The sequence below is a fragment of the Telmatherina bonti genome (assembly GCF_933228915.1).
Source record: "Telmatherina bonti genome assembly, chromosome: 18".
Classification (NCBI taxonomy): domain Eukaryota; kingdom Metazoa; phylum Chordata; class Actinopteri; order Atheriniformes; family Telmatherinidae; genus Telmatherina; species Telmatherina bonti.
Genome location: NC_136616.1, coordinates 2743647 through 2769642, shown reverse-complemented (window position 1 = coordinate 2769642; position 25996 = coordinate 2743647). Strand labels below are relative to the sequence as shown.

Genomic DNA, 25996 nt, shown 5'->3' with positions numbered 1-25996 from the left:
CACCCCGAAATATCCAGACACACCCAGACACACCCAGAAATACCCAGACACACCTAGACACACCCAGAAATATCCCGGAAACACCTGGAAATACCCAGACACACCCAGAAATACCCATGAATACCCAGACACACCCAGAAATACCAGAATTACCCAGACACACCCAGAAATACCCAGACACACCCAGAAATATCCTGACACACCTAGACACACCCAGACATATCCAGAAACACCCCGAAATATCCAGACACACCCAGACACACCCAGAAATACCCAGACACACCTAGACACACCCAGAAATACCCAGACACACATAGACACACCCAGAAATATCCCGGAAACACCTGGAAATACCCAGAAATATCCAAATATATTCAGAAATATCCAGAAACACCCCGAAATATCCAGACACACCCAGACACACCCAGACATACCCAGACACACCCAGAAACACCCAGAAATGCCCAGACACACCCAGAAATACCATGACACACCCAGACACACCTAGACACACCCAGACATATCCAGAAACACCCCGAAATATCCAGACACACCCAGACACACCCAGAAATAACCAGACACACCTAGACACACCCAGAAATATCCCGGAAACACCTGGAAATACCCAGACACACCCAGAAATACCCATAAATACCCAGAAACACCCAGAAATACCAGAATTACCCAGACACACCCAGAAATACCCTGACACACCCAGAAATATCCTGACACACCTAGACACACCCAGACATATCCAGAAACACCCCGAAATATCCAGACACACCCAGACACACCCAGACACACCTAGACACACCCAGAAATACCCAGACACACATAGACACACCCAGAAATATCCCGGAAACACCTGGAAATACCCAGAAATATCCAAATATATTCAGAAATACCCAGAAACACCCAGACATACCCAGAAATACCCAGAAATACCCAGACACACCCAAAACAAACCCAGACATACCCAGACACACCCAGAAATACCCAGAAACACCCAGACATATCCAGACACACCAAGACATACCAAGACACACCCATAAATACCCATAAATACACAAAAATATTCAGAAATACCCAGACATACCCAGGATACCCAGACATACCCAGAAATACCCAGACATACCCAGACACACCCAGACACGCCCAGACACACCCAGACATACCCAGACACACCCAGACACACCCAGATATACCCAGACACACCCAGACACACCCAGATATACCCAGACACACCCAGACACACCCCGACACACCCAGACACACCCAGACATACCCAGACACACCCAGAAACACCCAGACACACCCAGATATACCCAGACACACCCAGACATACCCAGACACACCCAGACATACCCAGACACACCCAGACACACCCAGATATACCCAGACATACCCAGACACACCCAGATATACCCAGACACACCCAGACACACCCAGATATACCCAGACATACCCAGACACACCCAGACATACCCAGACACACCCAGATATACCCAGACACACCCAGACACACCCAGACATACCCAGAAACACCCCGAAATATCCAGACACACCCAGACACACCCAGAAATACCCAGACACACCTAGACACACCCAGAAATACCCAGACACACATAGACACACCCAGAAATATCCCGGAAACACCTGGAAATACCCAGAAATATCCAAATATATTCAGAAATATCCAGAAACACCCCGAAATATCCAGACACACCCAGACACACCCAGACATACCCAGACACACCCAGAAACACCCAGAAATGCCCAGACACACCCAGAAATACCATGACACACCCAGACACACCTAGACACACCCAGACATATCCAGAAACACCCCGAAATATCCAGACACACCCAGACACACCCAGAAATACCCAGACACACCTAGACACACCCAGAAATATCCCGGAAGCACCTGGAAATACCCAGACACACCCAGAAATACCCATAAATACCCAGAAACACCCAGAAATACCAGAATTACCCAGACACACCCAGAAATACCCTGACACACCCAGAAATATCCTGACACACCTAGACACACCCAGACATATCCAGAAACACCCCGAAATATCCAGACACACCCAGACACACCCAGACACACCTAGACACACCCAGAAATACCCAGACACACATAGACACACCCAGAAATATCCCGGAAACACCTGGAAATACCCAGAAATATCCAAATATATTCAGAAATACCCAGAAACACCCAGACATACCCAGAAATACCCAGAAATACCCAGACACACCCAAAACAAACCCAGACATACCCAGACACACCCAGAAATACCCAGAAACACCCAGACATATCCAGACACACCAAGACATACCAAGACACACCCATAAATACCCATAAATACACAAAAATATTCAGAAATACCCAGACACACCCAGAAATACCCAGACATACCCAGAAATACCCAGACATACCCAGACACACCCAGACACGCCCAGACACACCCAGACATACCCAGACACACCCAGACACACCCAGATATACCCAGACACACCCAGACACACCCAGATATACCCAGACACACCCAGACACACCCCGACACACCCAGACACACCCAGACATACCCAGACACACCCAGAAACACCCAGACACACCCAGATATACCCAGACACACCCAGACATACCCAGACACACCCAGACATACCCAGACACACCCAGACACACCCAGATATACCCAGACATACCCAGACACACCCAGATATACCCAGACACACCCAGACACACCCAGATATACCCAGACATACCCAGACACACCCAGACATACCCAGACACACCCAGATATACCCAGACACACCCAGACACACCCAGACATACCCAGACACACCCAGACATACCCAGAAATACCCAGACATACCCAGACACACCCAGACATACCCAGACATACCCAGACACACCCAGACATACCCAGACACGCCCAGACACACCCAGACACACCCAGACATACCCAGACATACCCAGACACACCCAGACATACCCAGACACACCCAGACATACCCAGAAACACCCAGAAACACCCAGAAATACCAGAATTACCCAGACACACCCAGAAATACCCTGACACACCCAGACACACCCAGAAACACCCATAAATACCCAGAAACACCCAGACACACCCAGAAATACCCAGACACACCCAGAAATACCCTGACACACCCAGACACAACCAGACACACCCAGAAACACCCAGAAATACCCAGACACACCCATAAATACCATGACACACCCAGACACACCTAGACACACCCAGACATATCCAGAAACACCCCGAAATATCCAGACACACCCAGACACACCCAGAAATACCCAGACACACCTAGACACACCCAGAAATATCCCGGAAACACCTGGAAATACCCAGAAATATCCAAATATATTCAGAAATACCCAGAAACACCCAGACATACCCAGAAATACCCAGAAATATCCAGACACACCCAGACACACCCAGAAATACCCAGACACACCTAGACACACCCAGAAATACCCAGACACACATAGACACACCCAGAAATATCCCAGAAACACCTGGAAATACCCAGAAATATCCAAATATATTCAGAAATACCCAGAAACACCCAGAAATACCAAGAAACACCCCAAAATACCCAGACACACCCAGACATACCCAGACACACCCATAAATACCCAAAAATATTCAGAAATATTCAGAAATACCAGAAACACCCAGAAACACCCAAAAATACCCAGAAATACCAGAATTACCCAGACACACCCAGAAATACCCTGACACACCCAGACACACCCAGAAACACCCATAAATACCCAGAAACACCCAGACACACCCAGAAACACCCAGAAACACCCAGAAATACCAGAATTACCCAGACACACCCAGAAATACCCTGACACACCCAGACACACCCAGAAACACCCATAAATACCCAGAAACACCCAGACACACCCAGAAATACCCAGACACACCCAGAAATACCCTGACACACCCAGACACAACCAGACACACCCAGAAACACCCAGAAATACCCAGACACACCCAGAAATACCATGACACACCCAGACATACCCAGACACACCCAGAAATATCCCGGAAACACCTGGAAATACCCAGAGACACCCAGAAATACCCATAAATACCCAGACACACCCAGAAATACCAGAATTACCCAGACACACCCAGAAATACCCAGACACACCCAGAAATATCCTGGCACACCTAGACACACCCAGACATATCCAGAAACACCCCGAAATATCCAGACACACCCAGACACACCCAGAAATACCCAGACACACCTAGACACACCCAGAAATACCCAGACACACATAGACACACCCAGAAATATCCCGGAAACACCTGGAAATACCCAGAAATATCCAAATATATTCAGAAATACCCAGAAACACCCAGAAATACCAAGAAACACAAAAAAAATACCCAGACACACCCAGACATACCCAGACACACCCAGAAATACCCAAAAATATTCAGAAATATTCAGAAATACCCAGAAACACCCAGAACAACCAAAAATACCCAGACACACCCGGAAATATCCAGACACGCCCAGACACACCCAGAAATACCCAGACATACCCAGAAACACCCAGACATACCCAGACACACCCAGACATACCCAGACACACCCAGACACACCCAGACATACCCAGACACACCCAGACACACCCAGACACACCCGGAAATATCCAGACACACCCAGACACACCCAGAAATACCCAGACACACCCAGACACACCCAGGCACACCCAGACATACCCAGACACACCCAGACACGCCCAGACACACCCAGACATACCCAGACACACCTAGACACACCCAGACATACCCAGACACACCCAGACATACCCAGACACACCCAGACATACCCAGAATCGCCCAGACACACCCAGACATACCCAGACACACCCAGACACGCCTAGACATACCCAGACATACCCAGACACACCCAGACACACCCCGACACACCCAGACACACCCAGACATACCCAGAATTACCCAGACACACCCAGAAACACCCAGAAATACCCAGACACACCCAGAAATACCCTGACACACCCAGACACACCTAGACACACCCAGACATATCCAGAAACACCCCGAAATATCCAGACACACCCAGACACACCCAGAAATACCCAGACACACCTAGACACACCCAGAAATATCCCGGAAACACCTGGAAATACCCAGACACACCCAGAAATACCCAGAAATACCCAGAAACACCCAGACACACCCAGACATACCAGAATTACCCAGACACACCCAGAAACACCCAGAAATACCCAGACACACCCAGAAATACCCAGACACACCCAGAAATACCCAGACACACCTAGACACACCCAGAAATACCCAGACACACATAGACACACCCAGAAATACCCAGACACACATAGACACACCCAGAATTACCCAGACACACCCAGAAACACCCAGAAATACCCAGACACACCCAGAATAACCCAGACACACCCAGACACACCCAGAAATACCCAGACACACCCAGACATACCCAGGCACACCCAGACATACCCAGACACACCCAGACACGCCCAGACACACCCAGACATACCCAGACACACCTAGACACACCCAGACATACCCAGGCACACCCAGACATACCCAGACACACCCAGACATACCCAGACACGCCCAGACACACCCAGACATACCCAGACACACCCAGACACGCCTAGACATACCCAGACATACCCAGACACACCCAGACACACCCCGACACACCCAGACACACCCAGACATACCCAGAATTACCCAGACACACCCAGAAACACCCAGAAATACCCAGACACACCCAGAAATACCCTGACACACCCAGACACACCTAGACACACCCAGACATATCCAGAAACACCCCGAAATATCCAGACACACCCAGACACACCCAGAAATACCCAGACACACCTAGACACACCCAGAAATATCCCGGAAACACCTGGAAATACCCAGACACACCCAGACATACCAGAATTACCCAGACACACCCAGAAACACCCAGAAATACCCAGACACACCCAGAAATACCCAGACACACCCCGACACACCCAGAAATACCCAGACACACCTAGACACACCCAGAAATACCCAGACACACATAGACACACCCAGAAATACCCAGACACACATAGACACACCCAGAATTACCCAGACACACCCAGAAACACCCAGAAATACCCAGACACACCCAGAAATACCCTGACACACCAAGACACACCCAGAAACACCCAGAAATACCCAGACACACCCAGAAATACCCTGACACACCCAGACACACCTAGACACACCCAGACATATCCAGAAACACCCCGAAATATCCAGACACACCCAGAAATACCCAGACACACCTAGACACACCCAGAAATATCCCGGAAACACCTGGAAATACCCAGACACACCCAGAAATACCCAGAAATACCCAGAAACACCCAGACACACCCAGACATACCAGAATTACCCAGACACACCCAGAAACACCCAGAAATACCCAGACACACCCAGAAATACCCAGACACACCCCGACACACCCAGAAATACCCAGACACACCTAGACACACCCAGAAATACCCAGACACACATAGACACACCCAGAAATACCCAGACACACATAGACACACCCAGAAATATCCCGGAAACACCTGGAAATACCCAGAAATATCCAAATATATTCAGAAATACCCAGAAACACCCAGAAATACCAAGAAACACCCAAAAATACCCAGACACACCCAGACATACCCAGACACACCCATAAATACCCAAAAATATTCAGAAATATTCAGAAATACCAGAAACACCCAGAAACACCCAAAAATACCCAGACACACCCAAACATACCCAGACATACCCAGAAATACCACGACACACCCAGACATACCCAGAAATACCCGGAAATACCCAGACACACCCAAAACAAACCCAGACATACCCAGACACAGCCAGAAATACCCAGAAACACCCAGACATACCCAGACACACCCATAAATACCCATAAATACACAAAAATATTCAGAAATACCCAGACACACCCAGAAACACCCAGAAATACCCAGACACACCCAGAAATACCCGGAAATACCCAAAAATATTCAGAAATACCTAGACACACCCAGAAATACCCAGACATACCCAGACACACCCAGAAACACCCAAAAATACCCAGACACGCCCAGAAATACCCATAAATACCCAAAAATATTCAGAAATACCCAGACACACCCAGAGACACCCATACACACCCAGAAATACCAATACACACCCAAAAACACCCAGAAATACCCATAAATACCTTAGACACACCCAGAAATACCCGGAAATACCCAAAAATATTCAGAAATACCTAGACACACCCAGAGATACCCAGACATACCCAGACACACCCAGAAACACCCAGAAATACCCAGACATACCCAGACACACCCAGAAACACCCAGAAACACCCAGAAATACCCAGACATACCCAGACACACCCAGAAACACCCAAAAATACCCAGACACACCCAGAAATACCCATAAATACCCAAAAATATTCAGAAATACCCAGACACACCCAGAAATACCCATAAATACCCAGGCATACCCAGACACACCCAGACATACCCATAAATACCCAGACACACCCAGACACACCCAGACATACCCAGAAATACCAAGACACACCCAGACATACCCAGAAATACCCAGACATACCCATAAATACCAAGACACACCCAGACATACCCAGAAATACCCAGACATACCCAGACATACCCAGAAATACCCGGAAATACCCAGAAATATGTGGAAATATCCACATACACCTTCTACTTTCAGAGTTTTTCCTCTATTTTATTACTGATTCTGTGAAACAAGTCTTTGCACCCTGCGTTGAGGTGCTGGATTGATTCAGGTCTTTCTTTGCAAAGTCTGCACCTGGAGTCCTAACTGGTAGACTGGTAGCTCATTTGTCATTACCACACCCCGGTTCCTCAGTATGTAAGGCAGACCCTGTTAGACCCAGTATGTCTGAGCCGGTATGCCTCTCCATTCATGAACATTCATCATAAGTGTTCATTTGGACATGTTCATTTTGTGTTCATGAGTCATTAACATTAACACTCATGATGAATACACAAATATGCAAATATACATACACACATACTAGGGCTGGGCGATATGACCAAAATCTCATAACACAATATCGCTCATTTTAAATCCTCGTAACGATGTAAAATTGTTTGTGTTATGTTGTGTCAGTCATCATCAGTTGATTGCCAGATGTTGCTAGGCAACAGCAGCAGTGATCCCCCTTCCATCTGCAGGAACTATGGCTGCATGATGTTTCATGGGTAAATACCTGCTGCAGCATCTGGAGTTCATCATAAGAGCTTTCACCTCCACTTGACGCTGCTTTTGCTGCTTTTGCTGGTTGACTCTGTTCTTTATTCTGTATTCTTTCTCCTGATTCCTGCAGGTGATAAAATGAGTTAGTTGTGTTGGAGTCCGTTTTTGGGACTGAGCTAGTCTGTTGTCAGTTCCACGTCGCTCTTTTTATATCCAAACTGCATCCAGACAGAAATTTCCCTCTTTTAGGAACAAGCTCATCAGTTTGGGTTGGCTGCTCTTTTTTTTAGTGAATTATCCTCTGAAACACGTCTGCTACCGTCTTCCTCTATGTTTGGTTATATATTGCAGCGTGCCTTAAAGCGCATCTAGACGTAAAATACTGCAGTAAAGCAGCTTATGGTGCGGCAAACGATAGACCTTTATATGAAACGATGGACATTTTCTATCATCCAGATGATGTATATCGTCATATCGCCCAGCCCTGACACATACATATATAAACATATAAACATACAGATATCTACGTTTATATGTGTACATATATATATATATATATATATATATATATATATATATATGCAAACATACATATACCTACACACATTTCCATACATCCATATGTTATCTTGATGCATATAAGCATCAAGATATACGCATCTAACAATACAACTGTACTATATGTGAAAAAGGGTAGGTATAATTTCTCCTTAACCAATAAGTAATGATTAGAATCATCCTGTTTCCCAAATCTTATGGATGTAACAAAGAAATATCTATACACACACCTACATACGTATATATATATACATAGACACTTTATCTTATCTGTAACCAGACTCAGTAATGTTAACCAGATTTAATAGCATTAAAAACTAATTTAATGTCAACCAGACAAATGTTGACCAGACTCTGTAAGGTTGACCAGACTCGCTAGCCAGACTGTGTAAGGTTGACCAGACTCGGTAACGTTAACCAGACTCGCTAGCCAGACTCGGTAAGGTTAACCAGACTTGCTAGCCAGACTGTGTAAGGTTAACCAGACTCGCTAGCCAGACTGTATAAGGTTGACCAGACTCGGTAACGTTAACCAGACTCGCTAGCCAGACTCGGTAAGGTTAACCAGACTTGCTAGCCAGACTGTGTAAGGTTAACCAGACTCGCTAGCCAGACTGTGTAAGGTTGACCAGACTCGCTAGCCAGACTGTGTATGGTTGACCAGACTCGCTAGCCAGACTCGGTAAGGTTAACCAGACTCGCTAGCCAGACTCGGTAATGTTAACCAGACTCGCTAGCCAGACTGTGTAAGGTTAACCAGACTCGCTAGCCAGACTGTGTAAGGTTGACCAGACTCGCTAGCCAGACTCGGTAAGGTTAACCAGACTCGCTAGCCAGACTCGGTAAGGTTAACCAGTCTCGCTAGCCAGACTCGGTAACGTCAACCAGACTTGCTAGCCAGACTCGGTAATGTTAACCAGACTCGCTAGCCAGACTGTGTAAGGTTAACCAGACTCGCTAGCCAGACTGTGTAAGGTTGACCAGACTCACTAGCCAGACTGTAAGGTTAACCAGACTTGCTAGCCAGACTCGGTAAGGTTAACCAGTCTCGCTAGCCAGACTCTGTAAGGTTGACCAGACTCGCTAGCCAGACTGTAAGGTTAACCAGACTCGCTAGCCAGACTGTGTAAGGTTGACCAGACTCACTAGCCAGACTGTAAGGTTAACCAGACTTGCTAGCCAGACTCGGTAAGGTTAACCAGACTCGCTAGCCAGACTGTATAAGGTTGACCAGACTCGGTAACGTTAACCAGACTCGCTAGCCAGACTCGGTAAGGTTAACCAGACTTGCTAGCCAGACTGTGTAAGGTTAACCAGACTCGCTAGCCAGACTGTGTAAGGTTGACCAGACTCGCTAGCCAGACTGTGTATGGTTGACCAGACTCGCTAGCCAGACTCGGTAAGGTTAACCAGACTCGCTAGCCAGACTCGGTAATGTTAACCAGACTCGCTAGCCAGACTGTGTAAGGTTAACCAGACTCGCTAGCCAGACTGTGTAAGGTTGACCAGACTCGCTAGCCAGACTCGGTAAGGTTAACCAGACTCGCTAGCCAGACTCGGTAAGGTTAACCAGTCTCGCTAGCCAGACTCGGTAACGTCAACCAGACTTGCTAGCCAGACTCGGTAATGTTAACCAGACTCGCTAGCCAGACTGTGTAAGGTTAACCAGACTCGCTAGCCAGACTGTGTAAGGTTGACCAGACTCACTAGCCAGACTGTAAGGTTAACCAGACTTGCTAGCCAGACTCGGTAAGGTTAACCAGTCTCGCTAGCCAGACTCTGTAAGGTTGACCAGACTCGCTAGCCAGACTGTAAGGTTAACCAGACTCGCTAGCCAGACTGTGTAAGGTTGACCAGACTCACTAGCCAGACTGTAAGGTTAACCAGACTTGCTAGCCAGACTCGGTAAGGTTAACCAGTCTCGCTAGCCAGACTCTGTAAGGTTGACCAGACTCGCTAGCCAGACTGTAAGGTTAACCAGACTCGCTAGCCAGACTCTGTAAGGTTGACCAGACTCGCTAGCCAGACTGTAAGGTTAACCAGACTCGCTAGCCAGACTCGGTAACGACAACCAGACTCACTAGCCAGACTTGGTAATGTTAACCAGACTCGCTAGCCAGACAGTGTAAGGTTAACCAGACTCGCTAGCCAGACTGTGTAAGGTTGACCAGACTCGCTAGCCAGACTGTAAGGTTAACCAGACTCGCTAGCCAGACTCGGTAACGACAACCAGACTCACTAGCCAGACTTGGTAATGTTAACCAGACTCGCTAGCCAGACAGTGTAAGGTTAACCAGACTCGCTAGCCAGACTGTGTAAGGTTGACCAGACTCGCTAGCCAGACTGTAAGGTTAACCAGACTCGCTAGCCAGACTCGGTAACGACAACCAGACTCACTAGCCAGACTTGGTAATGTTAACCAGACTCGCTAGCCAGACAGTGTAAGGTTGACCAGACTCACTAGCCAGACTTGGTAATGTTAACCAGACTCGCTAGCCAGACAGTGTAAGGTTAACCAGACTCGCTAGCCAGACTGTGTAAGGTTGACCAGACTCGCTAGCCAGACTCGGTAAGGTTAACCAGACTCGCTAGCCAGACTCGGTAAGGTTAACCAGACTCGCTAGCCAGACTGTGTAAGGTTAACCAGACAAAAGAGACATGCCACCTGACCTGTCACAGAGGCCCATTTATCTAGCTGCTCTGTGATTAATATGTCTTTATGTAGATGAGAGGAAGCGTTGCACCTTCTCTGAATCAGATGCTGCTTTTTCTCCACCAGAAAGGAAACACGGCTCTCCACATCTCCTCTCTGGCCGGTCAGGCCGAGGTCGTAAAGATTCTGGTCAAACGAGGAGCCGACATCAATGCACAGTCCCAGGTGAGTCTTTACACCTGTGCTTCTGACTGACCAGGTTTATGGTGTTCGAGTACAGATATGAGACGACGTCCTGACTGACGTCGTCTCATATCCTTCTAGGACAGGATTTGCAGTGCCATCTGTAATTGGCTTTGTGTCTGGCAGAATGGATTCACTCCTCTGTACATGGCGGCTCAGGAGAATCACCTGGACGTGGTGAGGTACCTGCTTGAGAACGGAGGCAACCAAAGCACAGCTACAGAGGTGAGCTGGCAGCCGCAACCCTTCCTCTGCGCTGCCTTTACTGTGATGAATGATACCACATTCCACTTACTTCCTTGTTCTGAAGCTTAGTTTGACCCTTCACATGTCTACATGCTGCCGTCTGATTGGCCGGTGACATATCTGTGTAAACAGGAAATAAGTGTAACATTTTGGCTTTTTGACCAAATTTCATCTGTTTACCGGAAACTTATTTGTGTCTGTCGTGCTCCCAGGACGGCTTCACGCCGCTCGCCATCGCCCTCCAGCAGGGGCACAACCAGGTGGTCTCCGTCTTGCTGGAGAACGATACTAAAGGCAAGGTCCGCCTGCCTGCGCTACACATTGCTGCTCGTAAGGACGACACCAAATCCGCCGCCTTGCTGCTCCAGAACGATCACAATGCCGACGTCCAGTCCAAGGTATGGCTTCCACACTTGGCCAGGTTTGTAGAGGTGTGGAACGTGCTGCTGCTCGGTGTGTGTGGATAACTAAAGCAACTGTATGGTCAATGTTCATGCAGGGTTCAGGAAATAATAACTGAAAACCAGTTTATTAATTGTTCATTTGTAGCTTCATTGACTCACGTCTTGACGTTTTTCGATCGACGAAACTGAGATGTGTATCTGGATGCTCTGTATACAACCTCCTTCCTAATTACAGGCTTTCACTTTGCTTAATTATGCAAACGGGCTGAGTAGGAGGAGATCTGGCGGCTAACAGTGTGATGGAAGCTGATGTTCTACTGGATAAAAGAAGGTTTTGCTGAAATTACAGGAACAATGCTTCTCCCTCGTCCTACTGACGAAGGCTGTCATGCTGAGGGCATTATGTCGTTATGTCTGCAAACTGGTTGCATCTGTTGTCATGGCTGAAAGACAAGCTGGATTTTTACAGAATGCATATAATTCCATAAGTCTGAGTCACCAGCCCAGACTAAGTCTGAGTCACCGGCCCAGACTAAGTCTGAGTCACCGGTCCAGACTAGGTCTGAGTCACTGGCCCAGACTAGGTCTGAGTCACCGGTCCAGACTAGGTCTGAGTCACTGGTCATGACTAGGTCTATGTATACCAGACTAAGTCTGAATCACCGGTCCAGACTAGGTCTATGTGTACCAGACTAAGTCTGAGTCACCGGCCCAGACTGGGTCTATGTGTACCAGACTAAGTCTGAGTCACCGGCCCAGACTGGGTCTATGTGTACCAGACTAAGTCTGAATCACCGGTCTAGACTAGGTCTGAATAACCGGCCCAGGCTAAGTCTGAATCACCGGCCCAGACTAGGTCCATATATACCAGACTAAGTCTGAGTCACCGGTCCAGACTAGGTCTATGTATACCAGACTAAGTCTGAGTCACCGGCCCAGACTGGGTCTATGTATACCAGACTAAGTCTGAGTCACCGGCCCAGACTGGGTCCATATATACCAGACTAAGTCTGAGTCACCGGTCCAGACTAGGTCTATGTATACCAGACTAAGTCTGAGTCACCGGCCCAGACTGGGTCTATGTATACCAGACTAAGTCTGAGTCACCGGTCCAGACTAGGTCTATGTATACCAGACTAAGTCTGAGTCACCGGCCCAGACATGGTCTATGTATACCAGACTAAGTCTGAGTCACCGGCCCAGACTAGGTCCATATATACCAGACTAAGTCTGAGTCACCGGCCCAGACTAGGTCCATATATACCAGACTAAGTCTGAGTCACCGGTCCAGACTAGGTCTATGTATACCAGACTAAGTCTGAGTCACCGGCCCAGACATGGTCTATGTATACCAGACTAAGTCTGAGTCACCGGCCCAGACTAGGTCCATATATACCAGACTAAGTCTGAGTCACCGGTCCAGACTAGGTCCATATATACCAGACTAAGTCTGAGTCACCGGCCCAGACTAGGTCCATATATACCAGACTAAGTCTGAGTCACCGGTCCAGACTAGGTCCATATATACCAGACTAAGTCTGAGTCACCGGCCCAGACTAGGTCCATATATACCAGACTAAGTCTGAGTCACCGGCCCAGACTGGGTCTATGTATACCAGACTAAGTCTGAGTCACCGGTCCAGACTAGGTCCATATATACCAGACTAAGTCTGAGTCACCGGCCCAGACTAGGTCCATATATACCAGACTAAGTCTGAGTCACCGGTCCAGACTAGGTCCATATATACCAGACTAAGTCTGAGTCACCGGCCCAGACTAGGTCCATATATACCAGACTAAGTCTGAGTCACCGGTCCAGACTAGGTCCATATATACCAGACTAAGTCTGAGTCACCGGCCCAGACTAGGTCCATATATACCAGACTAAGTCTGAGTCACCGGTCCAGACTAGGTCCATATATACCAGACTAAGTCTGAGTCACCGGTCCAGACTAGGTCCATATATACCAGACTAAGTCTGAGTCACCGGCCCAGACTGGGTCTATGTATACCAGACTGAGTCTGAGTCACCGGCCCGGACTGGGTCTATGTATACCAGACTAAGTCTGAGTCACCGGCCCAGACTGGGTCTATGTATACCAGACTGAGTCTGAGTCACTGGCTTGGACTGGGTCTATGTATACCAGACTGAGTCTGAGTCACCGGCCCGGACTGGGTCTATGTATACCAGACTAAGTCTGAGTCACCGGCCCAGACTGGGTCTATGTATACCAGACTAAGTCTGAGTCACCGGCCCAGACTGGGTCTATGTATACCAGACTGAGTCTGAGTCACCGGCCCAGACTGGGTCTATGTATACCAGACTAAGTCTGAGTCACCGGCCCGGACTGGGTCTATGTATACCAGACTAAGTCTGAGTCACCGGCCCAGACTGGGTCTATGTATACCAGACTGAGTCTGAGTCACTGGCCTGGACTATGTCAGACTGAAATCCCAGCAAATCTTCCCAACTTAATTGTGTGAAGTGTTGTCTGGACACAGTTGGTCTGAAAACAACAAAGCGCTACAGACACTGCCACCGTGGAGGATAGGTCGAGGTAAGGCTCTTTAGGCCAAACCAGTATGGTACGGATTAGGAATCCAAACTTCTGAGGTTTAGGATTAATGAACTGAGTCACGATGAACCTTCCATGCTGTAATGGAAAACACTGATTTGACCAACTTATAGTTTCTCTGATTGCACTGATTCAGAGTTTTAATCCACGAGTACGGATGCACTGATATAAAAGTTTTGGAGATATCTGATATTAATATTGTTTTCATTTCCAATAACTGATATTTATCAATAGTGATTTATATTTTTCTAAAGGTTACGATGATCAAGTTCGGAAGAAAATAAAAGTTAGCAGTAGCAGCATTAGCATTAGCAGCATTAGCTTTTGCAGCATTAGTTTTTAGCAGCATTCTCATTGGCCGCCTTAGCATTAGCAGCATCAGCTTTGGCAGTGTCAGCATTAGCAGCATTAGCTTTAGCAGCATTAGTTTTTAGCAGCATTAGCATTGGTAGTGTCAGCTTTAGCAGTAGTAGCTTTAGCAGCATTAGCTTTAGCAGCATTAGGTTTAACATTAGCTTTAGCAGCATTAACTTTAGCAGCATAGGTTTAACATTAGCTTTAGCAGCATTAGCTTTAACATTAGCTCTAGCAGCATTAGCTTTAGCAGCATTATGTTTAACATTAGCTTTAGCAGTATTAGCTTTAGCAGCATTAGGTTTAACATTAGCTTTGGCAGTGTTAGCTTTAGCAGTGTTTACCTTTCCACCACTGTGGTGGTTTTTCAGGTGACATATCAAAGTGGTGATGCAGCGTCCTCCTCGCATTACGTCTATTCTGCAGTATCAGATCCTGCATTTCCAAATGTTCTTGCTGAAAACAGACGATGTAGCAGAAACAGGATTCAGACAGTCCTGACTGCTGTAGAAGACGTCCGTGTGGACGGTTGGCTTGGTTATGTCTTTACCCGGACATGCTGTCCAGATACAGCAGCAGGTGTCAGTAGCGTCCCAGAACTGTAAACATTAGTCCGTACTACTAACCAGCTGTGATGTCATGAAGCTGTTACGTTTATGTGTGCGTTTGTCTCCATTTGTCTCCATCTGTCCTTCAGTGTCTCTCTCCCTGCCACGTTAGTCGTAGTCCCGCCACTGACCGGTCTGTCCTTCTTTTTCCTGTGTCTCTGTCACTCCCCCTCATCACCCCGTCCACATCGCTGCACTATCCACTGCATGGAGTGTCCCCCTGTCCAGGTTGTATGGTGGTAAGCTGGACCTGGACATTGTTTGGAAAATGGTTTTCTTGTAAAGGGATGGTGGAACACGGCCACGTGCTGATGGAGCACACTCAGCTGTGCATGATGAGGAAGATCCAGATGAAACTAGAATCGGAGATGAGGAAGAGAGGACAGATAGAAGGAGCTGCCATAAACGGGATTTCAGACTACGTCATTTCCTCTGCGTTGACCAATCACTGAATGGAAGAATTTACGTGAGCATGTGGACATGTCTTAGAGAGGTGTCTCAGTTAATGGACAATGAGACTTTAAGATATAACATTTAGAAAATAATTATTATAAAAGATGCAAAACATTTACAGTGTTTTTGATACATACATGTTCTCATCCACATTTGGAGTAATAATCTTATCATACCAGCCCTGGATGATTCATATTGCCATGAATGCAGTCTGCTCCTGTTGAATTACCCAGACTGTTGTTTGGGAGTCGTACAAGTTGGGGGCCAGAGAAGATCCTTATTGTTTCCATGATGATTCTGCTTGTTGATAGTTGTGATGGTCCTAAATAATGCTCAACATACCTATGCCGATGCGAATAAACGACATGAAATATCAAATATTTTAGAGGTGAAACGTCAACGTTATTGTCTCTGAACATCGAGGACAATGTGAGACGGAGAATCAATGATGATGATTGTAAAACATACGTCAAGCGAGATGACATCGTGCTGGTTTAGTCCAGGACCTGAAGCTGGACCAGGGGCGCTTCAGGACGGACTTTAGGATGACAAACCAGATCATTCATTAAACCATCTACTAACCGACCAGATAATTAGTTAATCTGTCTAGTAACCCACCAGATAATTAGTTAATCTGTCTAGTAACCCACCAGATAATTAGTTAATATGCTTACTGACCAACCAGATCATGTGTTAATCCTTCTACTAACCAACCAGATAATTAGGTAATCAGTCTATTGACCAACCAGATCTTTTGTTAATCCGTCTAACTAATCAGATAAATAGTTAATCCGTCTACTGACCAATCAGATAAATAGTTAATCCGTCTACTGACCAACCAAATAATTCATTATTCCATCTGCTAATCAACCAGATCATTCGTTAAACCGTCAACCATCAAATCAGATAATTTGTTAAACCATCTACTAACCAATCAGATAATTAGTTAACCCATTCACTTTCCAACCAGATCATTCTTTAATCCATTTACTAACCAACCAGCATTGGTCACCAAAGCAAGCGTCAGCAGACAGAAGTGGAGGGAATTGTAGTGCAGCCACGTTGCTGTTGGTGGATTCATGGTGTCTGACTCGCTAACTGAACTCATCTCTCCTCCTTCGTTCCTTCCCTCCTGCAACAGATGATGGTCAATAGGACTACTGAGGTATAAATACGATCCGTTTATTCTGCACAGCTTCACCTTCACGTCCATCTCTGTGTTCTTCCTCTTTCCTTCCTCCCATCACCTTTTCTACTTCCACATCACCACATCGTGTCAGTCGTTGGTTCATCTTCTCATGGTTTCACTGGGGTTTGGTTCTGTGTGGTCAGAGGCCACCATGCATGGCTGACGCCGTCCTGCTGCAACTTGATTTTCCAGATTTTATGCCTTCTTATGTTTGTCTTGTCTGTGACCTTCAGTTATTTCTGAACATGGCTGAGATGTGAGGTTTATTCTGTTAACAGCTAAGTTCATGCATTAAAGCTCTCATTGTTTGCTATTTGTCTTGTTATCATGTCAGTTTTGTTGCCGTTGCATGATTACTAAAGATGCACGATGACTACTTACAGCAGCTCTACACGTGCTAACACACGATAACGATACTATTTGTACGGCTGCTGTTTCCCAGACGTCCAGAACTGCCAAGATTCACATGAACTGGATTTTTTCCTGCTTTATTGTCTCTGTTTATGAGAACATAATTGGGTCTGATGTTCTGTGAAATAAGCCATGAAGCTGTCTGACCACTCCGATGGGAGGAGGGTCCACAAATGCTACGCAAACTTGCAAACAATGTCTCTTCCTCTAGAAACGTTTCTGTCACTGCAAACAAGTGTACATCTAAGCAAACACACAGAGATTAAAAAGCTAATTAGCCAAGAATGCAAGATTTTAACCAGAAATAGAAGTAAGCCGCTAGCTTGTTCTTCATTATTCAGTCCACCAAACCGGATCTCCCAACACCTCACCTCATCCTACAAATTTTTTCTATCAAAGTTCTGAAGAGAACTGGTGATAAAGTTCAGTCTTGGAGAAATCCAATCCTCAGCGGAAATGTATCGAATTTACCGCCAGCAATGTGGACGAAGCTCTGGAACCGGTCCTACAGGGACCAGACAGCTCATACCAGCTCATATCACAGGTACTCCATACGCCTGGAAAACCCCACAGGACATGGTGAAACATGTAAACCAGTTGGTTGAATCCCCATGTCCCGTTCAGAACCCCGAAGAGGGTATGGAATTGGTCCAATGGTCCAGAACCACACTGTTCCTCCTCAGTCCGAGGGTGGACAGTCTGACGGACCCCTACAGACCTCACCAGGGAGGCTGAGGAGTATGATCCCCTGTAGTTGCAGCACACCCTCTGGTCCTGTAAAAAATATGTAGAATCGTAATTTGTTTCTATTTCCAGATGAATATGTGACCCGCTGCTCCTACTGTGGTTTCAATAGAGTCAATGAAATGGCTCACAATCGTCTCAGCGCCTTACATTTCACATTTAACTTAAAGTCAGTAACTAAATTCATATAAACATTCAGAAAACTGAGAAAATTTGGCTATAAACATTTTTTCCGTCCTGTAAGATACGAGCTGTGTCCCAGGTCTTATCGCTGTGCGACTGCGTAGGCTGCAGTGTCCTACATAGTCTGGCAACCTTGAGGTTGCTTACCGTTGAGGTGGCGAACCAAAATGATGATAATTACCCACAGAGCTCCAGTATGTCGTTGCCTAGCAACTGGTGGCCTTCGGTATATGCTAGCAGCCTTTGCTACATGCTAGCAGCCTTTGCTACATGCTAGCAGCCTTTGCTACATGCTAGCAGCCTTCGCTACTGGCCAGCAGCCTTCGCTACATGCTAGCAGCCTTCGCTACTGAACAGCAGCCTTTGCTACATGCTAGCAGCCTTCGTTACATGCTAGCAGCCTTCGTTACATGCTAGCGGCCTTCGTTACATGCTAGCATTCTTCGCGACATGCTAGCGGCCTCTCCTACATGCTAGCAGCTTTTGCTGGGCTTATAGGGTGGATTGGAAAGAGCCTTCCAGACGGTGCAGTGCCTGGCAGCTTGATGATGGCTGCTGAGTCTGTAGACCTTGAGCTGAAATCACCCTACAGATAGAAAAATAAAAGATCTTTTGAAGTATGTTGGCAGCTCTGGTCAGTCCCATGTTTCAGATCAAGTTATTTCACATGCATGACTCTCTTCAACTTACTGTTGCATAAATCACTGTAAGCATGAGAAGCTGATGCAGATTTTAAGATAATAATCAGTTAATTGTGTGATTTTCTAGTGTTAACGTTGACTAGCATGCTGCATCCTCGCTGCCTTCTTTTGCACCATTCTGAGCTTTTGACTGTAAAGTTTTGTACCATCACGTTAGTCACTGTATTCTTCACACTTTTGTAAACAACTTTTTCACATTAAATCGGACCAACACTCACAGAATGGCAAGGTAAGGCAAGAATTTCACAACTCCTCCCACCTGCTGTGCAATCTCTAACTCTCCTCATGTACCTCTCATTGCTAGCTCTAATAACTGGCGTACAGCTAATGTAGTGCACTGATATTAATGGAAAACATCCTTTGAGTTATTTATGATTTCTACTGGTTTTTAGTTGGAGTTTTGCTGGATGATATTGTTTGTCCATTTTCACGTCAACCTGTGTTTGTTTGAGTTCAGGTTTGGAGCCAAATTGTTTTAGTTTCTGTAACCGACAGCTGCATGACGGGACGTTTTGGGGGTGTGTTTACTTTTCTTTCAGGTTTTCTTTGTTTCTTTTCTTTTCCTTTTCACGATGCTTGATGTGACTGCTGCATGCTGGGAACAGATGAGGGTCAGACTTGCAGGATTTCCAGGGGACCAGGTCTCACCTGTCTTCTATGTGTCTGTGTTTCAGAGTGGATTCACGCCGCTGCACATTGCTGCCCACTATGGAAACGTCAACGTAGCCACACTCCTGCTGAACCGCGGGGCAGCCGTGGATTTCACTGCAAGAGTAAGTTCTGATGCAATGCCACAGGAAGTTTGCTCCTTCCTGTACGTGACGAGGACGTCCGTTTCAAACATTGTCATGGTTGTTCAGTTCATCCACAAGGGGGCAGTGCTGAGTTTAAAGTTCACGTTTTGACAGTGGTTGCTAGTGGTAACGTACCAGAAGAAGAAGAAAACTTGACATCTTCCTCGCGTGCTTTTTATTTGTTGGTTTCTCCGTCCTCTTCTTCATCTTCCACGTCTTCTTCTCTGGTTGTATGTCAGCTGTACAACTCAACACCGCCCCCGGTGGTTTCCGGTAGTACTGCTCCATTTTCTGTGTTAGCTCCTTAAAAATTGACTAAATTACGTACGAAACCAACACAGACGAAACTGTCAGCGTATCCGTCTTCGTCCAGGTGGGCCAGGCGAGTTGGATTCGATACTGTAGGGCAAAGAAATGTCACAACAGCTGCTAGCAAGAGGTGATATTCTCCAGACCAACCACTGACCAAGAAGAAAGAATGAGAAAATCCTGCTCACTGATTGGCCAGACCAAACATGTCTTGTGTATCACCAGCAAACAAAGGAGTAACGATAAGATCCTGGTTTTAACTTTGGTATTCAGAACTGCTCCAGTTTTCAGCAGACATCTGCTGCCGGCTGCTGGAGATGGTTGTGGGTGAAATTCCCACTTTGAGCTCTAAACCATGTTAAAAGTTTAGTCTCCCAGAAAGATAAGGACAAACTCATCCGTGCATTCATCTCCAGTAGACTGGATTATTGGAACGGTCTTTTAACACGACTTCCCAGTAAAACCAGTAGACTGGATCACTGGAGTGGTCTTTTAACAGGACTTCCCAGTAAAACCAGTAGACTGGATCACTGGAACGGTCTTTTAACACGACTTCCCAGTAAAACCAGTAGACTGGATTACTGGAACGGTCTTTTAACAGGACTTCCCAGTAAAACCAGTAGACTGGATTACTGGAACGGTCTTTTAACACGACTTCCCAGTAAAACCAGTAGACTGGATAACTGGAACGGTCTTTTAACACGACTTCCCAGTAAAACCAGTAGACTGGATCACTGGAACGGTCTTTTAACAGGACTTCCCAGTAAAACCAGTAGACTGGATTACTGGAACGGTCTTTTAACACGACTTCCCAGTAAAACCAGTAGACTGGATCACTGGAACGGTCTTTTAACAGGACTTCCCAGTAAAACCAGTAGACTGGATAACTGGAACGGTCTTTTAACACGACTTCCCAGTAAAACCAGTAGACTGGATCACTGGAACGGTCTTTTAACACGACTTCCCAGTAAAACCAGTAGACTGGATCACTGGAACGGTCTTTTAACACGACTTCCCAGTAAAACCAGTAGACTGGATCACTGGAACGGTCTTTTAATTCAATTCAATTCAATTCAATTCAACTTTATTTATATAGCATCAAATCACGGCAATGCCATCTCAAGACGCTTTACAGACAGAGAAGAAAACATAATGAAGGCCAATTCATAACAGCCTATATAAGGAAACCAACAGATTGAGTTGAGTCCAACTCAATCTCCCATCCTGAGCAAGCACACTGGCGACAGTGGGAAGGAAAAAACTCCCTTTTTACAGGAAGGAAACCTCCGGCAGAACCCGGCTCAGGACAGGCAGCCATCTGCCTCTGCTGTGTGGGGGGAAGAGGACAGAAAGACAACAGACAACAGGAACTGCTACTCCCGGCCAGGGAGACCTGCTGAGACAGGAGACATACATGTTAATGATGCTACACTGTTATGGGGGGGATAAAAGAAAGAATTAAAGAGAAAGAAGCTCAGTGTATCAGGACTCCTCCTGACTCCTCCCGACTCCTCCTGACTCCTCCTGACACCTCCAGTTACTCCTGACTCCTCCTGACTCCTCCCAACTCCTCCGGACTCCTCCTGACTCCTGCAGCTCCTACTGACTCCTCCAGTTACTCCCAACTCCTCCAGCTCCTCCTGACTCTTTCGGACTCCTCCCGACTCCTCCTGAAACCTCCAGTTACTCCTGACTCCTCCTGACTCCTCCCAACTCCTCCAGACTCCTCCTGACTCCTCCCGACACCTCCCGATTCCTCCAGTTACTCCCAACTCCTCCCGACTCCTCCTGACTCCTCCCGACTCCTCCTGACTCCTCCCAACTCCTCCCGACTCCTCCTGACTCCTCCCGACTCCTCCTGACTCCTCCCAACTCCTCCTGACTCCTCCTGACTCCTCCCGACTCCTCCCGACTCCTCCTGACTCCTCCCAACTCCTCCGGACTCCTCCCCACTCCTCCTGACTCCTCCTGACTCCTCCTGACACCTCCAGCTCCTCCTGACTCCTCCGGACTCCTCCTGACTCCTCCAGTTACTCCCAACTCCTCCAGCTCCTCCTGACTCCTCAGGACTCCTCCCGACTCCTCCAGTTACTCCCAACTCCTCCAGCTCCTCCTGACTCCTCCCGACTCCTCCAGACTCCTCCTGACACCTCCAGTTACTCCTGACTCCTCCTGACTCCTCCCAACTCCTCCGGACTCCTCCCGATTCCTCCAGTTACTCCCAACTCCTCCCGTCTCCTCCTGACACCTCCAGTTACTCACGACTCCTCCCGACTCCTCCTGACTCCTCCCAACTCCTCCCGACTCCTCCGGACTCCTCCTGACTCCTCCTGACACGTCCTGACTCCTCCCAACTCCTCCCGACTCCTCCTGACTCCTCCTGACTCCTCCCAACTCCTCCTGACTCCTCCTGACTCCTCCCGACTCCTCCTGACTCCTCCAGCTCCTACTGACTCCTCCTGACTCCTCCCGACTCCTCCTGACTCCTCCCGACTCCTCCCGACTCCTCCCGACTCCTCCAGTTACTCCCGACTCCTCCCGACTCCTCCTGACTCCTCCTGACTCCTCCCGACACCTCCCGATTCCTCCAGTTACTCCCGACTCCTCCTGACTCCTCCCGACTCCTCCTGACTCCTCCCGACTCCTCCCGACTCCTCCTGACTCCTCCCGACTCCTCCCGACTTCTCCAGCTCCTACTGACTCCTCCCGACTCCTCCTGACTCCTCCTGACTCCTCCCGACTCCTCCAGACTCCTCCTGACTCCTCCAGACTCCTCCCGACTCCTCCAGTTACTCCCGACTCCTCCTGACTCCTCCTGACACCTCCCGCTTCCTCCTGACTCCTCCTGACACCTCCAGGTACTCCCGACTCCTCCTGACACCTCCTGACTCCTCCTGAGACCTCCAGTTACTCCTGACTCCTCCAGACACCTCCAGTTACTCCCGACTCCTCCTGACTCCTCCCGACTCCTCCCGACTCGTCCTGTCTCCTCCAGCTCCTCTTGACTCTTCCTGACTCCTCCTGACACCTCCAGTTACTCCCAACTCCTATAGCTCCTCCTGACTCCTCCCGACTCCTCCTGACACCTCCCGATTCCTCCAGTTACTCCCAACTCCTCCAGCTCCTCCTGACTCCTCCCGACTCCTCCAGACTCCTCCTGACACCTCCCGATTCCTCCAGTTACTCCCGACTCCTCCCGACTCCTCCCGACTCCTCCTGACACCTCCAGTTATTCCCGACTCCTCCCGACTCCTCCCAACTCCTCCTGACTCCTCCAGCTCCTACTGACTCCTCCCGACTCCTCCTGACTCCTCCTGACTCCTCCCGACTCCTCCAGTTACTCCCGACTACTCCAGCTCCTACTGACTCCTCCGGACTCCTCCTGACTCCTCCAGTTACTCCCAACTCCTCCAGCTCCTCCTGACTCCTCCCGACTCCTCCAGACTCCTCCTGACACCTCCAGTTACTCCTGACTCCTCCTGACTCCTCCCGACTCCTCCTGACTCCTCCAGCTCCTACTGACTCCTCCTGACTCCTCCCGACTCCTCCCGACTCCTCCAGTTACTCCCGACTCCTCCTGACTCCTCCCGACTCCTCCTGACTCCTCCCGACTCCTCCCGACTCCTCCTGACTCCTCCCGACTCCTCCCGACTTCTCCAGCTCCTACTGACTCCTCCCGACTCCTCCTGACTCCTCCTGACTCCTCCCGACTCCTCCAGACTCCTCCTGACTCCTCCAGACTCCTCCCGACTCCTCCAGTTACTCCCGACTCCTCCTGACTCCTCCTGACACCTCCCGCTTCCTCCTGACTCCTCCTGACACCTCCAGTTACTCCCGACTCCTCCTGACACCTCCTGACTCCTCCTGAGACCTCCAGTTACTCCTGACTCCTCCAGACACCTCCAGTTACTCCCGACTCCTCCTGACTCCTCCCGACTCCTCCCGACTCGTCCTGTCTCCTCCAGCTCCTCCTGACTCTTCCTGACTCCTCCAGCTCCTCCTGACTCTTCCTGACTCCTCCTGACACCTCCAGTTACTCCCAACTCCTATAGCTCCTCCTGACTCCTCCCGACTCCTCCCGACTCCTCCCGACTCCTCCCGACTCCTCCTGACACCTCCCGATTCCTCCAGTTACTCCCGACTCCTCCCGACTCCTCCCGACTCCTCCTGACACCTCCAGTTATTCCCGACTCCTCCCGACTCCTCCCAACTCCTCCTGACTCCTCCAGCTCCTACTGACTCCTCCCGACTCCTCCTGACTCCTCCTGACTCCTCCCGACTCCTCCAGTTACTCCCGACTCCTCCAGCTCCTACTGACTCCTCCGGACTCCTCCTGACTCCTCCAGTTACTCCCAACTCCTCCCGACTCCTCCCGACACCTCCCGACTCCTCCTGACTCCTCCTGACTCCTCCCGACTCCTCCCGACTCCTCCTGACTCCTCCCAACTCCTCCTGACTCCTCCCGACTCCTCCTGACTCCTCCCAACTCCTCCGGACTCCTCCCGACTCCTCCTGACTGCTCCCGACTCCTCCTGACTCCTCCCGATTCCTCCCGACACCTCCCGACTCCTCCTGACTCCTCCCGACTCCTCCCGACTCCTCCTGACTCCTCCTGACTCCTCCTGACACGTCCTGACTCCTCCCAACTCCTCCTGACTCCTCCCGACTCCTCCTGACTCCTCCTGACTCCTCCCAACTCCTCCTGACTCCTCCTGACTCCTCCCGACTCCTCCTGACTCCTCCCAACTCCTCTAGCTCCTCCTGACTCCTCCCAACTCCTCCTGACTCCTCCTGACTCCTCCCGATTCCTCCAGTTACTCCCGACTCCTCCCGACTCCTCCTGACTCCTCCAGATCCTCCTGACTCCTCCCGATTCCTCCAGTTACTCCCGACTCCTCCTGACTCCTCCCGACTCCTCCCGACTCCTCCCGACTCCTCCCGACTCCTCCTGACTCCTCCCAACTCCTCCCGACTCCTCCTGACTCCTCCCGACTCCTCCTGACTCCTCCCGACTCCTCCCGACTCCTCCAGTTACTCCCGACTCCTCCAGCTCCTACTGACTCCTCCGGACTCCTCCTGACTCCTCCAGTTACTCCCAACTCCTCCCGACTCCTCCCGACACCTCCCGACTCCTCCTGACTCCTCCTGACTCCTCCCGACTCCTCCCGACTCCTCCTGACTCCTCCCAACTCCTCCTG

At 48.7% G+C, this 25996-nt stretch overlaps 1 protein-coding gene across 16 annotated transcripts in view; it reads left to right on the top strand.

The window, feature by feature from the left end:
- ank2b (ankyrin 2b, neuronal) overlaps positions 1-25996 on the top strand; it is a 354512-nt gene that overhangs the window by 75478 nt on the left and 253038 nt on the right. For all 16 annotated transcript variants that reach the window (XM_079257624.1, XM_079257625.1, XM_079257630.1 and 13 more), the window contains exons 4-7: positions 11710-11808; positions 11953-12051; positions 12285-12470; positions 20370-20468. In XM_079257624.1, the coding sequence (XP_079113750.1) occupies positions 11710-11808; positions 11953-12051; positions 12285-12470; positions 20370-20468 (483 nt within the window). The remainder of the gene's footprint in view (positions 1-11709; positions 11809-11952; positions 12052-12284; positions 12471-20369; positions 20469-25996) is intronic.